A 17,096-nucleotide genomic window follows, 5' to 3' on the forward strand; every position below is an offset into this window, starting at 1 on the left:
TCTCCTTACTGGGTAATCAGCAGATGTCTGAAAGTCAAGGAGAGGGTTTCCTATTGTTCTAGATCTTTGGTGGCTTTTAATTGAGCCTGAATGCATGAGTGTATAGCCTCCAAGTAATAAATTTCATGGAGAGATGCTACTATTGCTTATATCCAAGCTACTTATGGGTGAAAGATCATCGAAGTGGCAGCTTGAGCAAGTTGTTGGCACGAGATAGAAATCAAATCCACTCCCTCCCTCCCCTTGTACTTCAAATTACACTCAGGGAAAAACAACATCTGTAAGACGCATCTGCCAGGCATTACTCCAAAACCTTCAAGCACCACGGCGAAAGTGATGTTGAGATGGGTTGATTTGGACAGGCAGCACAACATCTAGCCCTTTCTAAGCTTTGCTTATGCCTCAATCCGTCAGCATGGAAAGTTGATCAGCTGCTGCAAATCGGGGAAGTGCGGATTGCCTGGTGTATCTATTCTGTGGGGCCCATTGAGCCCTTGACGATGTGCTTGAGCAAGTGCCGGATGGGAATATACACCTGTTGCTGCCTGCCCCTGTACAACCTCTTCACTTTGACCTGGGATGGCTGGCTCCGACAGAGGTGAATTGCAGGGCTCCTCTTGGACCTCTCTGGAAATCTTGGGCAAGGATCAACGATCAATCCCCCCAAATGTTGGCAACCTTCCCTCCTGACCCAGTTAGAGGATCTGTAGAAGGTGGATAGATGTCTATGGCTGAACGGAGATGTGAGTTCTGTTCAGACTGTATGATTTCTAGTTGTGCCTTGGCTGGAAGTGCCACCGGAGACTCAGGTCCGGGTGGTGGACTTAGGATGGCGGCTGAGGTGAAAGTCATGCCATAGCGGGTGTGCAGTTTTTGTGAATTAGTGACTTAGCAAGTTCTGCTGTTGGCTCCCAGGCCCACTTCAGACAAGCTGTATCTGATCATAACCATTCAGGGTGTCTCAGGAATTGGGTTGAGGGCAGAGGGTGGAGCAGCCGTGGATCGCTAGTAGCTTGACTATGATTCACAACGGCGGGGCCCAAATTCTGACCTTGTCAGCAACGGAACAGTCCCACAGCAACCACCTGTCACAGAAGTCTACCATAATGAACGGCCGGACATTACGGTGGACATAGACGAGTTTCCCCCCCCCCCCCCCCCCCTGGCCTGCGTTTGTAGGGATCAGGTGAATATGAAGGACCTGCAGAAGTTGGCCTATGAAAGGATTGCGGGGCCAACAGGCAATCAGGGCAGTTCAACCCTTCCCCAAATACGGACATACATCAGACCATGACACCATTCTTCTTTCACGCTTGGCAGGATGTGTTTGGGTGAGTCAAAGGGTGGTGGGGACGTATCCTCACTGTTTGAATGCAAGAAAGGGGAAACATCTCCCAGATGACGTACATGGGTAAACAGCGAGCACAAGATGCTTTCCCTTTGTTTCAGTTCCAAGGGCATGATTGGCCAACACCGGTCATATGACTCATTCTGGGCTGATGAATCTGCGACAGTGGTCCTCTCTGTTGTCTCCCTGATCTGCCTCACTGGTTTGGTTCCTCTCACCCTGCGACATCAATATCCTCAGCATGATCGAGCTTGCCGGCAATATCCATATGTCAAACACAAATCAGGATGATATACGTGGTGTAGACAATGAGATCCATATCAAGACTTGCATCGTGTCTTATCAGCTCCCCTCCGATGTCGTCAGGTCAGCGCACCAACAGTACAACGTTGTGCTTAAGTCAACTTCAGCCGACGTGCCAGCCATTCTATACGACTTCTGCACTCAAGTTTTCTTCAGCGGCCAACTCATCGTTCATCCCGATTCGAGGCCCCCCACGATTCTAGTCAAACGTTTCAGATGGCAGGTCCACCGGGGACACTTTCCACTCGCCCATGAATTTGAGGATACCCACGCCTCTGGTACATCTTATGTAGTTAAAGTCCATATGAATCCGATCGTCGGTTGTGTGCGGTTCGTTGAAGTTGTTAATCCAGAAATGAAGGTGGTAAGTGTGCTTCTCTTGTTTAGTCAAAACCCTCTGCATTTCTTTTGCTCTTGTTGGCTAGTTTTGATTGCAAGTCGCGGGCACTGACTTGGAACTATAGGGCAAGTGTGGTCACATGAAGCTGTCGGCTACAAATGCCCTGGTACACGAGCGCTTTCAAACTCTTCGCCGGGGGGATACTATAAGGTTCGGTGGGATCACAGCAAATGAATCAAGTAACGGAAGCAGATTACTGGCCATAAGGGTACACTGTATACACCCGCGGTTTCAGTGCCTTGGAAGGAGGACTGACATATTCTACAGGTCGAGTGTGCCTCCAAGCTTGAAAGAGTTGATAAGACCACCTACCAATTAAGAGCCAACCCGAAGAGACGTTTCAACCTCCGAGTAAGCGATTGGAACAGACCTGCAAGGACGAGACGAGTCCAGCGGAAGAAAATCCATTGTCCTTGATTCCAGGCTCTGGATCCGATAGGCCACAGTAGATCATATCCTGAGTTGCACACATATGCCCGAATACTCCCTTCGCACCCTTGGAATTTGTTCCTGCTCGTCCCGACCCTTGAGATCCATCTTTGTTTGTTCTCTAATTGGTGGCATGTGTCGGCAGCAACAATCACACTGCTGGCTGTTTGAAATTAAGCTTGTGTTGTTGGGCAGCTGCATCTATGTTCTGCTCAATTGTATGATTGAGATCAAGCTTTGATCCTCTGGAGCAGTGCAGTGTCAACTTATGTGAAATAGTATTCGAGAAAACCTCCGCAGGGCAACACCAAAATCATTAGCACAGTGGGTTTACATCTCTTCTGTGTATTTTTCATATCTCACGGAGAATGGGTGGGTAAAGACAGCATCAAAAGAAGAAATTGTCGCCTTACTTACAATTCAGCGATGTGCTCCTTCAGTAAGAATCGGGACAAAGATACATGCGCTCAGGTGCACTCGCAAGTTCTAGTTAACAACATAGGTTTATTTACGTGTAATTTGATGGGGGGTGTGTGGCATAAGAAAGGGAGGTTTCAACGTATTCCAATGATTAAGGAAGTCGGTAGTTATTGCCTGGGCAAGCTGGTATCGGGTGGGGACTTGGACCGAGGCAAGAGAGCAAAGCTTGTCCGGAGACTGGAAGACAGGAGCGAGCATCTTGACCAGAAGTGCAGAAAGGCTACGCCAAATGGTTTCTTTGCAGGTGTGTGACGTTGAAGAGTGCTGCTTGATGATAGAGATTGCCTGAATGAATGACATGCACGTCAACACTCCAGCTATGCGATGATCCCGTGATGTAATGAAGAGTCCGCGAACTCCAGCAAGGATGAAGTAAACAAGGGGCTGGAAGTTCTGCTTCTTCTGATACTTTTGGAGCTTTTGGACTGCTGCTTTGGGGAACTGAGTCAGAGCCGATGGATCCGGCTCGGTAGGAGAGAGTTGTTTGTCTGAGTTGTTGGTGGAAGCTTGATTGGCACGGGTGTTTGCCTTCTTTTGCGCTGCCGTCAAGGGAGCCTCGCTCAGGGAGTGCGTTTGCATTATGATATAGGCCATCAGAACATCTATGATAACGTTGCGGAAGTCATGAAGGAGATTGACGGAGTGCATGCGCTGGTTGGGCTGAAGAGAACGGTCGCTCTGATCTGAGGGCGGGTCGAAGGTGGATGATGAGTTTTTCAAAGTGTCGAGGTAACAAAGTGCTTCGACGCCCCTTGTGACGTGATTGTCCATTGGTTGGGAGTTGATTGGTGGCGGGATGAAAAAAATATCAGCCATCAGTTCAACGGAGGCGGCGACAACCTTGGCCCATTCAGCGGTGACGTATTGGGGGGGGTAGTGCAATCGGTACAAGCAACGGACAAGAGTGGACTCCGGGTGTTGAGTTCTTTTGAAAGGGGGAATGAAGGAGCCAGGCGCGAGGTCATTGTTCTTATTGCCGAACTCAGTTAGCAGTGGGAAGTCGAGCAAATCCGGGCAATACCACTGCTCCTGATGAGAGGGGCTGAGGAATTCATCGGCTGAGGTAGAAGGAGACTGTCAGCTGTTGTAAATCAAGTCGCACCATCGACCAGCAGTCAAACTCACCCAGAGATGTTATTGTCTGGATCCAAGAGGAATAGGAGCAGGAGATGCGTCCCAATTGGAAGGAGGGAGCGGCCAGAGGTGGATTGTGCAGACCCTGGGCGCAGTTTTCAAGCAAATGGGAGAGAGAATTCCAAGTGGCCACATACTTGGACCAGGACGGTTTCGATCCAGCCCACTCCTGAGTGATAGAAACCACTTGTGCTCGGATCTGGTCAGACTTAATGATCGTGAGGTGAGGAAGTGGAGAGGTGGCGGTCTGTTCGGATGATTCAGTTGGACGCTGATCAGTATGAGTTGTGGTCGAATTCGAGGGACCACTAGCAGCAGGAGTGGGGCCATGCTCAGCCGTAGGAAGCGGGAGGGATTGAGGCTCCCCGGATGTCTGATTCGCTGTAGCGTCTTTGTGAGGCGCGGGGGATAGGGATTGCTGGGGGGCCAAACCGTGTTCGGAAGTAGTTGATCCCTCGGCGGTGGGATCGCTCAATCAAGGGTGTGTGGAAGCGTCTGGTTGCGCACCACCGGGCAGTGTGACTTGAGATGGGTCGTTGTCAGGTCTGGCAAGACGTAGATTTTGGCTAGTTTTGTCGGCAACGGCGTTGGGCTGCTGGTTGCCAAGGGCTGCCCGAAAGGATGGCTCAGCGCCGGCGGGGACCACGTCTTCCCAGGAGAATTGGTCCTTGTCCAGCGAGTTGGTAGGTGGGAGGCTGGCTAGGGTTGTCTGAAGAGTCATGATTGGCGCTAGGGAAGTGCTGGCCGATGCTGGGGTCTTGTCAAGGAGATTGACCACCTTAACCAATTTCTCCTTTGGTCCTCGTTTGATGGGTGGCCGCTTGTGGAATGGCTTCCCCATTGAAACCGCTGTGGTTGAGGGGCTGGTGGGTTGGGCAATTCTGATATCCTCGTCATCGGGGACAATGCCGGTTTGTTCCCATTCTGTAGGGAGAAGGTGGGTGGTGAGTTGCAAGGCATTGAATTGGTGGATCATGAGGATACAGGACGACCCACTTTGTCTGCTCCGTCTGATGGAAAATGCTAGATCTTGAGCTTTGCGTTTGCAGCTACGGGGTAACTTGAGGGCAAGGATTGCTAGAGCTTGTTGCTCGGCAGCTCCAATGCTGCGATCAAACTCATCCGCGGTAATCTCCTGGATCTCGGTTGACAGAATGGATTCTTGAGGTTCAAGGGAGGCGGAGGATACCGACGGGAGGTTCTGAAGGGCAAACTGGGAGAATGAAGGTGGGGCGGTCGGAAGCCCCGGATAGTTCTGACGGAGGTCCTGTTCAGCTGATGCAACGCCAAATCAGCTTTGGCACGGCAGGACAAGCAGGAATGGCTGAGATTTGACTTAATGGGAGGTGGAGTGGCAGACAGCCAATCACTGGTAGGAGGGGTGGGTGTAGACTGGTCGGACGGGTTTGATGGAGGGCGATCACTCATGTTGGTGGGTGTGGATTAAATCTGAAGAGGAAGAATGGGTTTGAGAGTGGCGGAATGTGAGGAAAGCGGAGGACAATGAGTGGGCAAAAGAGCAAGGGCAGGGTCAGGAGAACCCGGTATTTATGGGCGACAGAAGAAGGGGGCACTTGTCCTTTGTGGGTCCCCAATTGTATGGGAGCTGTGTGGGGTCACTTTCAACTTCTCCCTTTGAGAAGATCTACAAGAATGTTGGCTTTGGGTGACCGAATACCCCGCTGCTGATGATGGCTTCCCTTATTTGCACATGATGATATGTAATTGGGCAAGCGTGACGCACGCTGAGCATGGGAGATCCGTTCCCACCCCCATGCTCAGCGTGCACAATGTGGCTCCTCCCGGTGATAGGCCAGGGATCAGAGATCCTTGATCAGGGCAATGATATTGCGGGGTGAGGACGTGACTTGGTTCAAGGGCAGCGCGGCCGGATCTGTGCTGTGGCAGGGTAAATGTAGGGGGAGGACTGAGCATGTATGTAGCACTCGGTGCTGCATGCTCAGTCTTCCAGATGTTCTACCAAACGTCACAGTGGACAACATAGTTGCCTAGATTATCCGTAGTGTGACACCTTGGCAGCGTGGCGACGGCTTGGGTCAGCAGGTGGATAGATCTTGAAGTGGTGAATGAGCTCCCTGGGCAGGCGTTGACAGTGGGTCCTGCAGTTGGATCCTTCGGTACGCGGAGAATAGCACAACTTGGGTGTCGAGATGATTCAGGCACGCCTGAAACCTCATTGGGGTGGGGCCTTGGTAGGCTTGATCTGCCACATGGTTGAGACATCAGGCCCGGCTGATCATTTGGCATTTGTCCACCCTGACGTTCGGCCGAGCGTCATGGTGTGCATCAGATGCCGGCTGGCGTGGACAAGTCACAAGCACATATCACAACCCCGCCACCGATTGTTGGTGCTTCAGCTGATCTCTGTATAACTCTGACGGCCCCACATGACCCTATCAATGCGCACCCACAGCATTATTGGCAGCGGTGCTTGGGTTTGGGAGACACGTGAAGCCGACCCAACTGCATTGCGGAAGGAGCAATGATTGAGCGCAGTGCCTCTGGTGGTGCTTATCAATCATTACTGACACCGATGCGAGATAACCAATGAAACCAGAGGGTTGTGCACCGCACACATTGTGGGCTCCCCACCCTCTTCAGCCATAACATGACCCACCAGCTAGCCAGGAGGTCCCATCTTGAGCGTGTTTGGGTAGAATAGGAAGGGCAGATGAAGACTGGGAATGTGGCCCTGTGTCGGGGACCAATGATTGCTTGTGCAAGCAACCTCACTCCGGTGGTGAAGGGCTGCCCCGGCCAACACCCCAAATTCATGAACCCACACCTCTCGCGTGGCCTGTAAACGCGTGCGCAAAGGAGCAACTCCATCGGCTCTTGGGTGATGAGATGTCATTGCTGTAGGCAGCGAGGGTGATAGGTGCGCCGCAGGAGGGGTGACATCCTGTGCTTGTCCACCCGGACCTTCGGCCAATGGTTGTGGTGGACAGCGTATAGGGCAAGAACCCGGTCATGCCCACAGTGCCCACATGGTTGTCTCCCCCAACGTTTGGCCGGACGTGAGGGTGGACACGAGCAGGGTGGCCTCGGAGTCCTGCCTCTGCCCGAGGGCCATGTAGCAAGGATGGGTGGAAAGTCAGCCTGAGCCTCACTCAGGGGTGACGCGTGTATTGTCATCGTCTCTGAGGGCACTCATAAAGAGGTTACAACTACAAGATTTATATAAAGGGAATGATGAATTATACCGCTTCGTGGAGGCTCCATCCCTGCATGGGACAGCCCTTCAAGTGTCCACCTGCATCATGCCCGTCGATATCACAGCGGGATTTGGAGCTGACCCACTGGGCCCCGCCGGTCGTAGGCCGGTGGAATTTGGCGCTTGGGCGGATGAACTCGTGCCAGTGGTGCTAGTGTGTCGGAAGCAGATATCTTCTAGGTTTTTTGCGATCGTACTGAGGTCTATTTCTGCTACCGTCGACACAGTCTCCTGCTCATAAGTGCTGAGTTTTGACCAGTATTCTTTCCTATAGCAATCGAGCGGCAATCCTCGGGCGACTCCAATGATTCCCTTTGTCGGTTTGAAGTTGTGTTGTGAGCAAGGATACATCTTGGCATGGGTTGCAATCGTTTGGCGGTGCTGTGCCTGGGCTTGGACCATCTTGTCGATGCAGTGGAGGATTGTCGTGAGGTCGTCGCTCCGCCATTCAGGCACAAGGCTGATCGGGTGGTTATTTGGGCCGCCATCTTCTATGTCAGAGCCGCACTCTTTCTGCTCCACGATGTGTGCCAGCGCAATATTTTTGGGAAACAGCTTGTCTACTGCTCCGCATCTGTTTTCCTTGATCTGCGTTTTGCGAGATGATGATTGGTCAATATACAGATTTGCAAGGCCGGGAAAATCTCCTCTCTGGATCTCGGAGTTACTTACCTTCTTCTTCCAGCGTTGGTATTGTCCCTTCGCCGATTTCTCGCCCTTCATCTGATCGTACACGTCAAGCGGCATATCTTGATAGTCCCGCAGCTCTCGTGCTTTAGTCTGGAGCCACCGATGGATGATCGCCGGGGCTTCGCCGGCTTGCGCGTCACTGACTTGGGTTGTTCGGCGAATCCACTCGACAGCCTTGACAGCTAGTAGCTCAACAACTGCTGAATTCCATCCAGAGCTGTCCCCCGGTCCCTTCGCCCATTCAAAGGTCATCCTACTTATGCCCGCGAATGCCAGGGACCTTTCGACATCAGCTTGGGTTTGGGGGCTGATTGGCTTGCAGCCTTTGGCTGCACGTTTGACAACAACCAAAGTGAATGGTGGTGAGACCGCATGGCGCCGTATCTCTTTTTCGGCAGTGGCAACAAAATGGTCGATTTCCGCGGGGCTCTTGCCGGATAGTGCTTCACAAAGTCGATCGAGCTGGTTTATTATAGCCTGACTTCTCTTTTCAACCCAGTATAAATCGGCTAGTTCTTTTTCAGTAGGAGTTCGGGGGTAATCTTGTGGTTTTTCCGGATAGCCAAGGAAAAACTTGACAAAATCCTTGGATATCCCGCGAATATTTGTTGCAGTGCTTGGTGAGCGCGCCCTTTTCAGCTATTCCTTTTGCACAACGCCCGGATTGTTGTTTGCCGTTCATCTCCTCCGCTTCCATCCTCCCTTTCCTAGCATTCTCCACTACAAACTTTGGGTCCAATCGTGAGCTATTGCCGACCTCCACTGGTTTATTCTGGGCCTCCCCACGACCACCACCTAAAAAAGAGGCAACAGATCAGCTGACTCGTGCTGTAATTTTAATTGCTGGGTACATTCTCAGATAGGACCTTGACTTGCCCTCAGCATCGGTGTTCATCGCGGATTGACCCTCCGGATTCGTGGCCCTATCTTTAAACTCGGGGACCAGACAATCAACCAGGGCAGAGATCCATTGGACGTCTTGATCAGGACTGGGGGGGGGATGACCCTGCTGATCAGCGGGAGTGGTTGGGTTATTCATCTACGAAGTGTGTATGGCAGTAGTGGGCAGGGCCACCAGAGGCTAGGTCGATGGTGGTGAAGAAGGCCGTGGGATGGATCTGCTTGGGGGGAATGTGTGCCTGTTGTAACTTATAATCCAACCTGAAAAGATCAGAAACGAAGCTGGGGCCCAATGGGGGAATAAATATGTTGCAACTTAGGCGGAACAATGCAATATCTGGATAATTATAAAGTCAAGACACAGTTGCAGCCGAGATACAACAGAAGAAGGAAAGAAGTTGGTCTGGGATCGGGTAGCCCTCGGGAGAAGAGGATGACCTCTTGAAGGCGCCCACCCCTTCTAATTGTGCCCTCCGCGGCTGGCCAAAAAACCTTCCCCGCAGACGCAACTGCTCCCCTTGATCCCTTTCTACAAGGAGTCTTCGACGAGGCTCTCCCAGCCCTTCGGGGACCCACACAGGCACAAACAATCATGATTAGGCACTGAGAAAACAACAAACAGAGGCCATTCATGCAAGGTCACTCACCGCGGTACCCAATCCAACTGCACTGATTGTCTTTGCGGCAATACCGAATGTTCCCCCTATGTTGCGCATCATAGCTGCATGCCCAATCACCCAATTTGCCTCGACTACCACAGACGCATCATGATCGTCCCTGACCAGATGACAGTTGAGATTGGGATAGTCACCGTATGGATCTTCGAGTCTTTGGAGTTCCTTGAATGGGTTCACAATGAACCACCTCTGCTGAGGTGTTTGGTCAGATTCGAAGATGTGCTCTATCTGACCAAATCTTTGGTCCTTGCCCAAGTGAAACTCCACCATGCTGTTACCTTCATGATGCTCAACTGCCGTGAAGGTCTTGCGGTTGATCTGAAAGCTTCGGAGCACTTCCACCGTGGGATCGAGGTTTTGCATAGCTGGAGTCAACTCAAGTTTGGCTCGTGTGCCTTCTTTTCCGCAGACCGCACGTTTCCACTTTTGCAACGTAGGCTGATCCAGGGTTAATTTGACCGGTGTTTCTGTATCCTCCTCCACAACTTCGGAGGAGTGTAACCCCTGTGTGTTGCGGCGAAGCAAACACAAATTTGAGTTGATATGCCACTTGTGCAACAACGTCCTGGGAATATCGTCTGCAAAACATCAACAGTACATCAGGACCTGTTCCGCGTAGTAACATCGACAGAAATTTACACGAACCAAGGTGATGATTTGTGGTTAACCTCTGTAACATCCCGTTCACCCGCTCCTGCGCCCACGCCGCGGTTGATCGGGGAGGGCCAAACCTCCTGATAACATCGGAGAAGTGCTGGGTAAGATGCAGATTTGGTTTGCTGGTTTTACCAGGCCATCCTTTCTGCAGACAGTTTCGGTAACTCAATATCAAGCTATCGAGCTCTCTGAGATCTCGGACGTGAATGCTCAGAAGAGTCAGGAAATGGGCAATTTTACCCAGTGTGGAGGTTGATTCTAGCAGGGCCAAGATTCGTTGTTCGCTTTCCGGCGTAGCAGCTTCCCCGAGAGACTTTACCCAGAGCGGAATGAGAGCAACAGGATAGTAGACCTTATATAGGATCAACCACTCGGCTGCCTTCAGTGATCCGTGAGTCGCAGAGCCCAAATTGTGAGGCACTCAATCAATCCACGACGGCAGAACAGTATGTAGGATGGTCCTTTGGACAACATCTAGTTCCTCCGGCAGAAGCTTGGGGTGATCCTTATCTTCAGCCGCTGCGACTGAGGCGAGAGTCCCCCTTTGCATACCTGTGACAGTGTAGTCACTTCCGGTCTCTTCATCACTGTTGCTCGGATCCTCATCTGGATTCAATTTGTAAAGTGCCTTCTTCCTTAGGCGCAGCGAATAGGAATGTGTTGATGCCGAATCAGAGCTTTCCCCGGGCCGGGCTCCGGAGGTGCCAGAGGAATCCAAGTGACTAGGAGGGGGGGCACTCGGACCAGCCTCATGAGGTGCACTTGAACGGCTCTTTTTGGTAGGTCTTTCGGCTCTTGGACTTGCGGTTCCCGAATGATCTAGCTTCCTCTTCCCTTTTGACTTTCTCGACACACCAAACCGCTCGTTGAAAGGAGGCTCAGTGTAAGATTTACTGTTCTGCCATGCATCGTCTAGCTCTTGCATGGACTTGAGTTGTGCCCCCGCTGCGGGCAGAGACAGGAACTGCATGCTGTGGTCTTTCAGATCACCCAGGACCAAAGCATGCATCAGTTCCACCGAGCAGTGTTGAATGGGTCGCCAGTAGGGCAACTCGTTCAGGACACTCCACCGCGCGCCCTTCTCTTTGGAGAACCGCTTCCTTTCCGTGAAATTTTCCAATTTCTGCCACTCGGAGGCGTTTTGGAGGTGAACATCATCCGTCCGACAAAGAAACTTGTCGGGATCCGTCTCATCTATTGCTGATTTTGGTAGCAGACAGAAAGAGCAAAACAAGGTCGCCGCGTGACTTCCAAATCCGGCAGTCTTACGAAGCGCCGGTAGATCTGCAATGAGCGGGAAAACCGCAACACGGATGGTCCTCCCAACGACAGGAAGACTGGCAGACTGCAATGCAACCCCCTTCCAGAATTCCTTCAGCTCATCAACAAGAGGTTGCAAAACGTGGTTGAGTTGCTCCTGTCTAGGTTCCTTGGGGCCTGGGATAATTCCGAAGAGGAAAATGTTTTCTGGTTTGTATCGATGAGTTGCGGGTAGATTCAGGCAGACTAAAGTGATTGCCCCAACGGTTGTGTGTTTTCCCAGATTCGAGCTTCCTTCCGGGCCAAACCAATCGAGATATAAACTGAAGACAAGGTTCCCAGAAGTTTGTGTAAATCGTCCAGTGCCGTCATCTGAGTTGGGAAATTCGCGCCACACACAACCGTGCCAGACATCTTCCATGGGTTGATCTTCCTGCCAGTTGTTTGCCGCCAGACTGAACTCTAACAAGGCCTCAAAAGAAGGTTCCAGGAGGCGTCGCCGTAACCAAGACTTGAGAGAAACGTAGTTGAATGTTTGAACAGGCGTTTCGTGACTGCTCTGATTGATCTTGTAAAGCGGCTCGTCACAAGTTGGAGTGAGTTTTTGCGACTCAGCCCACTTGCAATAACCTTGTTTAGGTGACAGGTAACGTTCTGTACATTGTTTACCCTTCCCATGTACGGTTGCCATTGGGTACAATTTGAAACAACGTACACAACATACTTGACTGGTCACCTCAGGGTTCAAGCCAAGCCGATGGAATACCGCCTCCTGCGTCTTTGGGATTTGTCGGACGATTGTGCTCGTGTCAATTTTTTTCCGAAGGGCCGAGCAACACAACGTTTTCACGGGCAGCTTGTAAGAAATCCACCGCCCCTGCCTTGCTGAGCCTGTTGGAGAATACCGATGACGCCATTTGGATCATCACTTGTTTGCAAAAGGCCTCATCCAGATAGACTAGTGTTGGATTTGGGGTGCCTCCTGAAACAGAAGTCGAGGCCTGCGGAGCACCCTTCAAATGTCCCCAGGTCAGCTGCCCAATCCTCAACGTCGAAGTCTTGGCAATGCTGATTTGGATTTCTACTCACTAAATCTTGGTTCGAGGGTCCTGAGAAATCTGCTGGTTGAGCCACGGTGCGCCTGGACAGCTCCAGGGCCACTTGCATCTGGTGCTTGTCAAAAACCCTTTTGGACACGACCCTGCCCGCGACAATGACTCCGTCTTCCTCCTCGTGTTGCATGGTCTTGCACCTGGCGGGTTCACAATGACAGACATACTTGGGTGGGTTCACCATACTTTGAATCTATGCTGTGAGTATAGAGGTTTGGAGGGTAAGTAAAATATTTTGACTTGAAAAATATCACAAATTAAAGTCACGCCGGACTGGGATGACCACTGCTGTACTCCTAAAACCACAGTTAATACTTCGGCCAATGCATGTGTGGGCTGTGTTGTAGAAGATTGTACAACCACCACAAACTGCCTAATAGCCACTCAATATGCGCTGCTATGGCCAGCTCCACGGCCTCCGCAAATCTTCGATTCACAAAGCACCCCTGCCCTTGGTCCATCATGCCATTGACACACAGCCAAGGCAGCCTATCTGATGACTTGCTGCCTGCCCGGCTTGGCACATGATTGTACTCCTCATGTCTCAACACAAACACAATTAAACGTGGGGAGATGAGTTGCACTCATGTCATCGCAACCTGTCTCCAGGCCAAAACCGCCTTTAACTCCACCAACTCGTCGTTGGCCACTCAACATAGTTGAGTCGCGATGACGAGATTCAGGCCCACTCTAGCTCCCCCACTTGTCCCGGCATTGAAAAGCTGACCTTGTGGAACCCTTGCCTATCGTGTAAGTGTGCTGGACCCGTTCTGATAAGGACGTAATAGGGGTTATGGAGCCAGAGGCGTTTATATTCTCCCGCGCACTAGGGCCTTTTCCCAACATCAGAGAAAGCTCATTCTGCCAACACCAATCCATCACCCATCCACCGTGCCTCTCTACTCATCAGATCGAACTCAGGAAATGAACAACCCTTCTGTGTTCAATCCTAGTCAGCTTCAATGGCTTCGAGAGAAGCAGAAACTTGTTGACTCAGAAATGGACCGCGTCGAAAGGGAATCAGCCACCAACGATAACAACTGGACCAATTGGAACATTGCTTACCGATTTCAAGGCAAGTTGTACGCAGATGCGCATGGAATGAAGATCCCCCGATGGGCAGTTCCAAATGTGACAGCAACCTGGAACGCAATCAGGATGCGAGCCGGAAGAGGTATGTGCAGCAGAAGACCCACCTCTTCTCAGTGACTGACAGAATCTTCACCCATCCACTTCCCGCCTCCAGGTCCGGTTAACTTTGAGACGGTATCTGCCCCTGAGGGAGTGACACCAGGACGCAGTTGAAGTGTCAATGAACATTTGGAACACTAGGGTGGGGGTGAAGTTCTTTTGTTTATCCAGAAGCAAAGTCCCGCTTTTCTCACCACTTCAAAATCCCCATACAGTGCACAACTGCAAGCAGTCAATAAATTTGTCAATGGGAACCGGAATTAGTGTTGGTTGAATAATGACTTCAAGCATAACATGTCACAAACTCCTCATGTCGCTGCTACATGTGCCAACATGGTGTAGTGCTTGCCAAGTTTCATGTTCACAAGTGATGGAGAGCGAGGCAAATGCATATCTGCAACAGTGTCATGACCAGGAAATTGTATTCTCTATGCTCTCGTGCAGCCGCCTGGCACCCAAGGTGTGCTACCCGGCAACAAGCGAGCTTGTTGTGGTGCCATCGGCTACTTTGTCCCGCTTGGCCGTTTGCCTAGTCAGCTGTGCAGAAGAGCTTGTCGCAGCACTCCACCTGTGTTGTACTTCTCCCCGCCACACAACCTACATACGCATGCCGCACAGCTATCTCGAAACCCAGGCCCATGGGATTGCATTAGCTAAGCTGGCTCCCCTAAGCGCGCGAGCCAGGTCCAGGTGATGGCGTGCATTGCTGACCGTTGACCTGATCAGAGGACCTTTTTTCAGATCTGACGATCACTAGCTTCATAACATAACCTCTCTGCTTTGAGCTGACTGATCACAAACGCAGGAACCCAACATCTTAAGACAGGTCAGGCAGGGAAGGGTTGTCGTAACCCAGGAGTCCCAGATGCTAGAGGGAGTCCACTGGGCTGGCCGTTTGAGTAACAATTGCCCGACTTCAACAGGACTATGCTGGGTTTCCGGTGTGGTAGACGGAAAAGTGGAAAAATAAAAAGTTTTTTCTATGCCACATAATTACTCATACTAGGCCTCAAGATACCATCAAATGGACCCCAGAAATGGATTCTACGGCCAATTTCACCCCTAGCCATCACTGGAAGCACCCCTGGACCCCCTCTAGTGTGGAAGTTACACCTCATGGACACATATCACACGGCCAGCCCCAGTAACCCAGCTGTCATCTGCCCCAACCCGAGTTTCACAGTAGTACACTTATACATATCACAGGATACAAACATACATCTCCCTGTCAGGCTACACTCATTACATATTAACTACATACACTCCTTTATATACATAGTATGACATCATTTACACTGTTTCTGCAGCCTCAGACTTTGTGTATACACTAATTCCCCCTGTATGACAGCTCATGCAGTCTACTGTTACCTCATGCATGCATTAGAATGTTCTGTTGTATATTCTGACACCATTCATGTGCCCCTGAGGGGTTATGACATCATTTGTATCTACTCCCACCAGCTAAAATCCCTCACCCTGTTGTCTAGATTAGCTGAAACCCTAACCCACAAGCCCCTCAGGGGCTCCCCTTTTGTCTATAAAAGGAGCTCTCTCCACCCCCAGTGGCCTGCTCCCCAGTTCCTCACCCAGAACTCACAAGTCACCCAACACTCATCCACACTCAAATCCTAAAACCCTTATAACAATAAATCAACCCTTATAACAACATTTCAACCCTTATAACAAAGTAATTGAAACACTTACACGTTGCCAGTCAAACAGATTTCATCTGGAACAGACCAGACCTATCACTTAATAAAACTTGCCAAGCTGAGCTTGGTGGGTCTTGTTGACTGATAACAGAAGGGCAGAGCTTGCAACTCCATCATACCCTTCACCATTCAGCAAAAGGGTTTCATTACCACTTTTGAGTCTTACACCGGCATGGCTGGGCTGGAGGGCCACTTGTTCAGCTGGGTCTGGGCTTCCAGCGGTGTCTTCTGAAAGGACTCATGGGCAATGTGGAAGAAACAAGAGGCTGCCGGCCAAGGGACTTCCTCTGTTTCAATCTTCAGGTCCAAAAGGCCATAGTAGTTACAGCACAAAAACACGAATGAGCCAACAACAGGTTTCAGGAGCGGTTAACAAGGGCGTGTCCGCCGTCATGTTCGGCCGAACTGGGCGGTGGACATCCGCCAGGGTGCGACACCTCATCAACAACGGCATTCACCGGTTGGTTTACATATTGGGCTGTCACAGTTGACAGTACGCCCATGGTGGCGTGCCCGTGTGTCCACCCTGATGTTCGTCCGGGCGTCAGGGTGGACGCCGTGGTACCACTCACCAACCAAGCTCTGCATGCCGGCCGCATGAGGCCAAATCATGACAAACTCCCCCCATTGTGCATATTATGTATGCCTCACCCCTTTCAGTGCTCAAATTGACCACCATCCCTTGTTCCCAACAAGCTCGCACCTTGCCACAAAAATATGATAAATGCCACCTTCCTTGGGGCGTTCCTGCCTCCATCGAATCACCTGCCCTCAATGCCACCATCCAAGCGCAACTTCCTAGACGGCAAGCCCGCGCGTGGAGTTGCTAGATTGAATGCCACGTATTCGACCATCCTCCCAACCTCCAACTCTCCTTGTGCTCGAAGCATGTCCGCTTTCCTCCAAACTCTCCTGAATTTAGTCACTTCCCCTTCAAAAACACCCTCAGTCGATTGGAAGGCCCATCCGTCCGCCCACAGCTTCCACGTTGGGTCTAACTTGCCCAACTCCGTCCTTGTCCACGACATAAACCCAATTCCACCTGAAGCTTTACTTACCAAAACTCAGACTGTCCACCCGACTTTTTGCAAGCTCTTCCATGAGGACCTCTCAAGATCTGAATTCCCCGGTTCTTCTTTTGTCTGGGATCTTCCTTGGGACGGCCACTGGAATCAGCTGTTTGCTCAATTCATCCTCAAGCACTGGCGCAACACCTACCACGCAGGGGCATTCAAACAGTTCTTTATTGATCCGGCGGAGGCCACAAGCACATCCATCCAACTTGGTCTTCTGCATCGGTGGTTCATCGGTAGACAAGAAGGATTCAGGCTCGGCAAATTTTCTCCAGAAATGAAAACGAAAAAGCGACACTCTGAACACAAGTCCAAGATGCGCATGCAGGTATGCCTCCGCACCTACTCAGGGTTATATTTCTATTAACCTCGCATCTGCTTCATTATAGCTTCAGCAACATCGTCAAGAAACCCTTCATACACTTCCGGTTCTCCCCGCAGTCAAAAACCTTTTTGACAACATCAAAGCTACCTCTGACACCGAAACGACACCCA

General features: G+C 51.1%; 1 protein-coding gene across 1 annotated transcript; it reads right to left on the reverse strand.

Moving 5' to 3' along the window:
• Nucleotides 1–4,569: 4,569 nt before the first annotated feature.
• PtA15_2A159 (uncharacterized protein) lies at nucleotides 4,570–4,815 on the reverse strand (the record flags this gene model as incomplete). Its single annotated transcript, XM_053166150.1, has 1 exon — nucleotides 4,570–4,815. One exon carries the CDS (start codon nucleotides 4,813–4,815, stop codon nucleotides 4,570–4,572), a length of 246 nt encoding a protein of 81 aa, XP_053017401.1.
• Between the last annotated feature and the right edge of the window lie 12,281 nt (nucleotides 4,816–17,096).

This window comes from Puccinia triticina, chromosome 2A, assembly GCF_026914185.1.
Source record: "Puccinia triticina chromosome 2A, complete sequence".
In the NCBI taxonomy this organism is placed as follows: Eukaryota; Fungi; Basidiomycota; class Pucciniomycetes; order Pucciniales; family Pucciniaceae; genus Puccinia; species Puccinia triticina.